This window comes from Sinocyclocheilus grahami, unplaced genomic scaffold, assembly GCF_001515645.1.
Source record: "Sinocyclocheilus grahami isolate Dianchi unplaced genomic scaffold, SAMN03320097.WGS_v1.1 scaffold66.1, whole genome shotgun sequence".
Taxonomy (NCBI): Eukaryota; Metazoa; Chordata; class Actinopteri; order Cypriniformes; family Cyprinidae; genus Sinocyclocheilus; species Sinocyclocheilus grahami.
The window spans coordinates 158368-168092 of NW_015505245.1; the positions used below are offsets into that span (position 1 = coordinate 158368).

Genomic DNA, 9725 nt, shown 5'->3' on the forward strand with positions numbered 1-9725 from the left:
ACATTACACTGCTGCAGCTGCGGTACTGTATATTGTATAGCCTGCTGTGTAAAGTATGCAAAGAATACCTGATCAACCTACTATATTTGTCTAAAAGAGCAGTATACAAAGGAGTTTACAGTGTAGACAGAAGTTACAGAGGCATTTTTTACATTAATTTTTCCTATAGGGATTTTTAAAAAGTCTTTGTTAAAGCATTAGGATAAAGGAGGTTTAGCTATAAAGCAAGCCAATCACTGCATGAGGAATGACAAATTAAAATTATGGTGAAATATAAAACTATTCATTTAAAAGTTGCCAATTATATCTATAGAAACAATATATTTTAAGGTTTTTTTTGCAAAATATGCATACATTTATACACAAATATTTAATTGTTTTAAAGGCATAGGGAAACAGCTATTTCATCATTTCATAGGAGCGGGACATTTTCTGCAGTGCTCTTTTGGAGCAATTTGCCCTCAGCGACTCTCTGATTGGTGAATAAAAATGGGAAATAAAACTGGAAACAACATCAGTCATAATTTTCCTTCCTGACTAATCTGATCTGATCCATTTCATCTTCCATTGATACATATTTCTGTGTTAAACGTTTATAACTGCATAGTTTCAGTTTTTTTTTTTTTATAGCAGGCATGATTCAGTTGATCATTATGCCGTTCCATTGCAAATACCGCCAGAGCATTCAATTATGCATGTATGCAAATAAATAAGGAACAAAATGGCTTGTTAAAATTCACTAAAATATGACACATTTCCATATTTATCTGTTCCGCAAACCCAATTTTTTTGTATATTATTTACCTCAATTTGACAAAGCATCACACATTACAATCCTTTGCAGCATCAGCCTGCTGTTTCACTCATAAATACACAAGAGCATCCTGCCATCCTGTTTAATACTGTATGTGTCAAAAGGCTAGACGTCAAGCTCAGGGACAGACTATTAAATATTCATCCCCTTCCCTTTTTCTTGTACATTTCGTTAATAATTATTCTCGTCTGTTAATACTCTCTCCATTTATTCATCTTCCACATGGACTGTTGGGCTGTTATTTGGAATTCAGATGGAACTGCTGAGGTTGAGGAAGCATCTGGAATTTGACAGTTCCCTTTCGATTCGGTCACTCTACATTGCTATGGGAATTACCCTTTCCTCCAAATACTACTGAAGCCTTAATGAATCACGCCAGTGAAACTGGCCAATGGCATTCAAGCGCTCAAAATATGAGGGGCTCCCACTCTATATAAAGCAGCGCTTGTATGCCATCCAGAATCTTTTCCTTCAGCCAACCTTCTACGAGAAGCAAGAAGCCTATCATCAAGAGTACTCACCGTGATCTACACGCTGTAGCAGACACGCCTTCTCTCCTCTGCTGTGTTCCGGTGAGCTTCGGACAAGGATACCCTCTCACGATTGCCTCTCCTGCGTGGAGCCAAGCGAACTCTCCAATGGCCACGAATCATGCGTCTTTTGCCTGGGTCATGCTGATGAACTCGCCCAAATAGCTCTGCCGTGCTCTTCCTCTGCAGCCTCTTTTGAGCCAAGGGAGTAAAGTGCCCACGCGCTCCTCACCCCCCTGGTGCAGGTTCCCTTCCAGTGCGCTTCATGACCGTTGATCTCCGACCCTCCCCCGGCGCGTGAGATATGATGTCTTTCAGTGCCATGGAGGATACTGAGGATGAAGATGATGCCATTTCGGTGGCAGCGTCTGCGAGCGAGGAGTGGTCCAACAGCCCGCTGGATTACACTGCGCCCCACGGCAGCAACGCGGGGGACCTCCATCATAGTGATATCGAGCTCCTAAGCATCCTGACCAAGGCGGTTGATGGGCTTGGTTTGGAGTGGGTGCCTCCTGCCGAGCCGGCCAGAAGCCGTCTGGATGAGTGGTACCTCCAGTGGGACCGTGGCCAAAAGGACACCCCCCGGAGGCCCGGCCCCTTTTTCCCGGAGGTGCACAATGAAATAGCTAAGTCATGGAACGCGCCGTTCACCAGTCGAGTGCACAATCCGAGATCCTCCCTCCTGTCATCTGTGGACGGCGCTGACCGAGTGGGGTACGTTAAACTTCCCCCTGTGGAGGAAGCCGTTGCTGCCCACCTCTGTCCTGCAGCCGCTGCGAACTGGAGAGTGAGAAACAACACGTCTCTCTCCTCTAAACCTTGCCGCGCCACCGCAAACTTTACTGGCAAGGCTTTCTCCGCGGCAGGCCAGGCAGCTTCAGCACTGCACGTCATGGCGATACTCCAGGTGTATAAGGCCAAACTTCTCAAGTCTCTGGATGAGGGTGGCCCGGACCCTGAAAAAAGAGCTCCGACGCACCATGGATCTGGCCCTCAGAGCGACGAAAGTTACAGCTCGCACGATCGGCCACAACATGGGGAATCTTGTAGTGCTGGATCCTCACCTGTGGCTTACCCTGATTGAGTTGAAAGACTCAGAGAAGACGGCCCTTCTGGATGCACCCGTGAATCCATCAGGTCTCTTTGGAGCGGCGGTGGAGATGTTCACGGAGCGCTTCGTTGAAGCGCAGAAACAGTCTAAGGCCATTAGCCACTTCCTGCCAAAACGCGTTGGCATGAACCCTCCTGTGTGTTCCCGCTCCTCCTCAGCACAGTGCGCGAGAAGACCGCACACCTCAACATGAGCCGGCAGTGAGGCCAAGACAGCCGTGGCCGAAGCGCTGCCAGGGCTCCAAGAGCCAGAGGCTTCGCCCTGACAGAGGCGGTAGGCCACCGACTCTGGAATCAAAACCGCGTTCCTGACACTGTCTCTCGGAGGAGGAAAGCTGCACCCAGCGCCGAAGACGAGCCACTGAAGAAGTCTGCTCACTCCGCTGTGTGTGTTCACCACGCCTCCCTGCCTGTTGCAGGCGGCAAGAATGATTGTCATGTTTGTTTTTTGACTGTTCCACTATGCAGTGCAATAAAGTAAAAAAAAAAAAAAGTATAAAAATACAAAACTCACCTCAATATCAGGGCAATTTTCCTCCTCTCACTCCCCTCTCCCCCATCACTCACTCTCACACTCATGTGGTATTAAACTCCCCGGCCCCCCAACGGCGAGTTATCCGTCACAGTGTGCAGCCCACCTCGCCCGCTGTCACAGTTCACAGAAGCGTTGCAGACGCTGCCAGGGGTATCAGAGTGGGTTATGAAATCAATAAAGAACGGCTACACGCTTCAGTTCTTCTGCAGACTGCCCCATTTCAACGGTGTGTTAATGTCCACTGTACGGGAGCAGAATGCCTCAGTTCTGCGAGAGGACATACACAATCTTCTCGCAAAACGCGCTGTAGAGACAGTGCTCCTTGCAGATCGCGAGAGCGGCTTCTACAGTCGTTATTTTCTGGTGCCAAAGAAAGACGGCGGACTCCGCCCAATCTTGGATTTGAGACCGCTGAATTGTGCACTTTCGAAGCGCTTGTTCAAAATGATTACACTAAAGCAAATCCTCTCACACATCATACCGGGAGATTGGTTTATCTCCGTGGATTTAAAGGATGCTTATTTCCACATTCAGGTAGCCCCCCGCCATTCGAGGGGATGGCGTATCAATTCACGGTCCCACCCTTCGGTTTATCCATGGCCCCTTGTACACTTTACGAAGTGCATGGATGCTGCTCTTTCTCCTCTAAAGCAGAGCAGAATGCGCATCCTGAACTATCTCGACGATTGACTAGTCTTAGCCCAATCAGAGAGCGTGCTGCTCAGCGACAAGCTCAGACTTCTCGCTCATGTTCACAGCTTAGGGCTGACTGTGAATATGCAAAAGAGCATGCTGGTACCAAGCCAGAGCATCTCCTTTTTAGGATTGGAGCTGAATTCAATCAATACGCGAGCACGTCTGTCGGAGGAGCGTACACAAAAACTGATCAGTTATCTCGCAGTCTTCTAGCTAGGACACTCTCCCTCGATGAAATGCTTTCAGAGGACGCTCGGCCAGATGGCTGCTGCCTCAACAATGACTCTGGCTGAAAAGTCGCGTGCCACAGAGCGCATGAAGTGCGGGCACCTTGCACGTACGAGTAACGCCGACTGCTTGAAAGCGCTGACCCCTTGGCGCGATATGACACTGTATCGCTGGGGTGCTCCTGTTGACCAAGTGATCAGGAGAAAGACTGTTATGACAGATACATCGAGCACGGGTTGGGGAGCCGTATGCTACGACAGACCAGCCTTCGGAACGTGGTCAGAAACAGAGAAGTTGTGGCACATAAACTGCCTGGAGCTCCATGCTGTACACCTAGCGCTCGAGTGCTTTCTCCTGGACCTTCTCCACCGTCACGTTCTCATCCGGAACGGACAACATGACAGTGGTAACGTTTATAAATCACCAAGGGGGTGTGAGCTTGCGGCCGCTGCTGCGGCTGGTGAGAGACCTTCTTCTGTGGGCAGATCAACACCTTTTCTCCATCCGGGCAGTACATGTCCCCGGACGCCTGAATCACGGCGCAGACTTACTGTCGAGGGGCGGGGTGATCCACAGAGAGTGGAGATTACACCCTTTGACAGTCAATATGATTTGGAGTGTATTTGGCAGGGCAGAGGTGGATCTCTTCGCATCAGCGGAGAACACTCACTTCCCGCTGTTTAATTCACTGACACGGTCTCCCCTAGGAGTGGATGCACTAGCTCACAGCTGGCCGAAAGTACGCAAACTTCTGCCTCGCATGCTTTGCAAAATCAGAGCGGAAAGGAACTCTGTTCTATTACTGGCACCGAAATGGCCCTACCAGCCGTGGTTCCCAGAACTAGTGGAGATGCTGGTTAGGGCTGTCGCGATAGAACTGGTTAGAACCACACCAACCGCGAATTTCCGTGTTTTATTTTTTCGTAAGGTTATGCCCTTCTCGTTTTACACTTCATGTATGTGGACTGAATATTAAACAATTTAGTAATGATAACAATGTGTACCATGCTGATTTGTTCAGAGGCTCCATAGATTTGCATTTAACAAGCCTAAACAGATAGTGAATGAGAGGGAGATCGATTGAGCACGTGCGATTACTTGCGTCTGTCCTCCAGGCTGAGTCATATATATTTGTGAAAATAGGTTGTAATGTCCAAGGAAAGCGAAATCTCTGTCTTAGCATCGACGCATAGCTGGTCAGCTGAGCCTTCTAAAGTGGCGCTCAAAGTTAAGCTCAATTATAGATCAAAATTTCATTGAAATTAACTAACTTTAACTGGTCTATATATGTGATGGCGCCGGCGCCATTTCATATTCTGTTTTACCAGCGTTAACTCTGCCCCTGGTGTGATGCGGCATGGTCTAGTTGCCGCGCGCCCCCCCTTGACTTTTACATGGTTTCGACTAGGTCCTGTAGACCTGAGCTGTGTTTAACAAGAGCGCCAATATCATTGCCGCTCTCATTACGGTGCCGTATGTGAAACTTGACATACATAGTCGAGCCAGGCTCCATCGCTGTGACACGGCGGGATTTTATACGTTCCCATAGCAATGTAGAGTGACCGAATCGAAAGGGAACGCTCTCGGTTACTCATGTAACCTCGGTTCCCTGAGATGAGGGAACAAGACATTGCTCTTATTGCCGTGTCACCTAGATCAGGATCTTAGAATGCCAAGTTGCTTTAGTCAAGATTCTGAATGGATGATGTACAAGCGCTGCTTTATATAGAATGGGAGCCCCTCATATTTCGCGCGTTTGAACGCCATTGGCCAGTTTCACTGGCGTGATTCAATAAGGCTTCAGTAGTATTTGGAGGAAAGGGTAATTCCCATAGCAATGTCTCGTTCCCTCATCTCAGGGAACCGAGGTTACGTGAGTAACCGAGAGCGTCTTCTAATTCCTGCCTGAATAAGAAATTTATGGATGAAAACAATGCACACAAATAAAAACACTGTGTGAGTGACATATCTCCACATGTGAAGGAGGGAACATGTTTGAGACACTCTGCTGGTGCATTCGCTTACTCACTGCCAAGCTATGAATATTTCATTTAACCCCGAGTGAGAAAGAAAGAGATTGAGAGAGATGAGAAGTTATGAGAGGAGTCACAAGTATTGTAAACAGTTACATAACTAGGCAATAAGACCAATGGCAGATGGGAAACCTGTTAAAATACAGTAATTTTTGCAATTCAATTTGGTGCCACTAATGGAGCAAAAATTACCCACTTAAGCCAGAGAGGTTTTCATTTTCTCAATGAAGAAATAGATTTTTAATGATTCTGTATAATATAATCCTTTCAAAACAGACTTCTGAGATTATTAATCAACATATGCTTTATTTGAAACCATGAGACAGCGTAATCTCAACTTCATTAAAAAGAAACAAAATCACATTTAGTACCCAAATGCCAGATGAAGAAGTCCTGAGAGTTGATTTGAATTGACAGTGATGATTATTATAGTAACAAAAGATTTTATTTTAGATAAAAGCTGTTTTTAATTGAATGTTTTATTAATCAAAGAATAAAAAAAGAAAAGAAAATAGAAGCAGCACAAATGTTTTCAAAATTGATAAGAAATATTTCTGGAGCTGCAAATAAGCATATAAGAATTATTTCTAAAAGATCACGAGATACTCGAATAATGGATTCTAAAAATGCTGATATGTCATGACAGCAATACATTTTTAAAATCTTATTATTAAAATCGTAAACCATTATTTTTAATTATAATATTATTTAATATTATTATAATAAATACGGCCTTGGTGAGTATACTTTTGAAACTATGACTATGAAACAGTAATTTTATATTGTACTGTAATTTTTCATTTCAATTGAATCATTACAGTGTTTCTTGGGATTATAGTTCACTCCCTCATAAATAACATTAAGTTTATTTGCCTTTTGCACTGATTTTAAAGTACTTTATTAAAAAATTGTTGTAAATTCCTAAAGAAATGGGAATAGAAAGGTGGGCAGTTCCCATTTTATCCTATAATGTCTAAGTTCGGCTATACACTCTTAAAAATAAAGGTGCTTCACGATGCCATAGAAGAACCTTTTTGTCTAAATGGTTCCATAAAGAACTTTTAACATCTGCCTTACAGTTCAGTCATTACTACCGACTAAATCTGGTCTAAAAACAAAAACCTGTGCATGTAAACGTACATTGTATTGAACAATCAGCACCCAGGACTGTAACTATGTATATTACAAAACGTAGTAAAAGGAAAAAAAACAAGTGAGGAGAGAAACCAAAGAAAAAAGGAAAACTGATTTGTATTCATCCCCTCACTGACGCTCTCCTCACATCCAGTTCACTTCTTCACTGCCATCAATGCTCTTTCAACACACACACACACACAGAGTTATGTAATCAGTGTAATCCCTCTTCGGCTTCATCTGAACATTCATGATCTACAAATCATTACATAGAAGAACCTTTTTGTCTAAATGGTTCCATAAAGAACTTTTAACATCTGCCTTACAGTTCAGTCATTACTACCGACTAAATCTGGTCTAAAAACAAAAACCTGTGCATGTAAACGTACATTGTATTGAACAATCAGCACCCAGGACTGTAACTATGTATATTACAAAACGTAGTAAAAGGAAAAAAAACAAGTGAGGAGAGAAACCAAAGAAAAAAGGAAAACTGATTTGTATTCATCCCCTCACTGACGCTCTCCTCACATCCAGTTCACTTCTTCACTGCCATCAATGCTCTTTCAACACACACACACACAGAGTTATGTAATCAGTGTAATCCCTCTTCGGCTTCATCTGAACATTCATGATCTACAAATCATTGTGATGATCTTCCTCAACTGCTGTCTCTCTTTCATCAATCACTCTACATCTCTACCGTTCAATCTATACTCTCTCTTTTCTTGTCCAGGAAGATTCTACTGCGAATGACAAATTCATTTAAACTCTTTTCTCTTGCATCTTTACCCCCGTGTTTTAGTGCACATTTTACCGTAGCATAAAATCTCAGGCGTGATGCATTCCTTCTATCTAATGATCTCGTTTGGAATCTGATCTTTGGCTCGCATTCCTCTTCCCACCGTGTCTCTCTGCGGTATGTTCCTGGTCAGCAAAATGTCAGGCAGATCCTGCAGTCCCCCAGAGAGAGCCAAGCTGTTAATGAGGAGTGCGAGCCAGAGACACACAGCACCAGCCCACCATCTGATCTGGGTTCAGTTCATCTGAAATACAGAGAGGAGAGAAGAACAGAAAGAGAAGAGAAGAGACTGGGAGATACTGTAGTAAGAGAGGAAACAGCATGTCTGGACAAGAAATGATCGAGAAACAAAGAACACAGAAAAGAACATGGACATTAGGAGGAGCTTGTAGATAAAGCCAATATAAATGGAAAACAAGATACTTGATTTAGGTCAATAACATCAGTGGCACGAAGGCTAACTGGAATAAAACACATTGGAAATATCATTAAACTGCAACTGTCTGACTCACAAATCAGTACTAATGCACAGTGGTGGACTGAAAAAATTCTTTACACATACAGCAAAATGTGTGACAAAACAACATAGTTCTTCATAGTGATTCAAATTTAGATTCAATATTTATATTTTTTTCCTTAAAAAGAGTTCACTCAAATGAAAATTTGCTGAAAATGTACTCACCCTCAGGTCATCCAAGATGTAGATGAGTTTGTTTCTTTATCTGAACAGATTTGGAGAAATTATATCACTTGCTCACTGCAGTGAATGGGTGCCGTCAGAATGAGAGTTCAGAGTAACAAACATTACTGCAATAATTAGCAAGGGAAAATACATTTTGTGGGACATTGGAGCAGCAGATGCACCCAAACACATGAATAACTCTGAACCTCTTAGTAACTGAAAATAATTCCTTTGTACAACCAAATAGAAATTCTTCAGTTTTCAATTTTGTCTCAGTACTCAAGAATCAGTTAATGGATATTCAAACTCAAATTTTGGATTTGCTGATAGCACAGTAGACTCATGTGTTTTTTAATTTTTTATTTATTTATCTAAACAGAGCAATTATTGCACAGAGTTGACAAAAATAATTAAAAATTGAATAAAATATCATAATAAAGTCATTAAAGGTTTTTACTGCATTTAAACATTGCAGGAACAAGGATGGAACATTCTGATAAAATCTTGCAGCATTTAATCTCAGCTGAAATCAAAAGCACTGTTTGCACAGGCAATTGTTTCTCAGGATGATGACTGTAACATATTTGCATACCTCCTTTGAGATCAAACTTTGAATTTGGCAGCAGGTTAGTTTTATGTATCAAAAGTGTCAAAACAGCGACCTTTTAAATTAGCTGTGGCCAAAAAAAGATTCAAAAATATTTTTTAAATGACATTTGCATCTGCATCTGTTTCTGTTTCAAAGTGTTCACTACAGCACTTGCACCATAGCTGGATTAATTATGGGAGCATTGCAATCAGTGGCCTGACTGGGCTGGACAGAATGACACTGACTCAAACAACGCCTCAAGTTTGGAGGCGAAACTACCAAGTTGGCCAAACAATAGATGAAATTAAGTTTTCATCCGCTATTTATGGGATTTCATTCAATAACACTCATGGCACAGAAATTGCTCCCATAATTAAATTACAAACAAGCAGCTGTAATTTCTGTTACACAAGCATGTAAACTGTACCATCCAAATAGGGCTAAAGACTATTAGAACAGGTTTAAGGTTGTAAAGAGTTGCAAATTATGACAGTGAGTGACAGGTTTCAGCATTTATGAAATAGGGCTGTGAAGTGGTACCCCCCCCCCCCCCCCCCCCCCAAAAAAAAAAA

General features: G+C 43.0%; 1 protein-coding gene across 1 annotated transcript in view; it reads right to left on the reverse strand.

The window, feature by feature from the left end:
• Nucleotides 1–2609: 2609 nt before the first annotated feature.
• Nucleotides 2610–9725, reverse strand: part of LOC107585068 (neuronal pentraxin receptor-like) — a 25457-nt gene continuing 18341 nt past the window's right edge. Inside the window, exons 5-6 of the mRNA XM_016271925.1 lie at nt 7597–7603; nt 2610–2638 (exon numbers count right to left, since the gene is read on the reverse strand). Of these exons, the coding sequence (XP_016127411.1) occupies nt 2610–2638; nt 7597–7603 (36 nt within the window). The remainder of the gene's footprint in view (nt 2639–7596; nt 7604–9725) is intronic.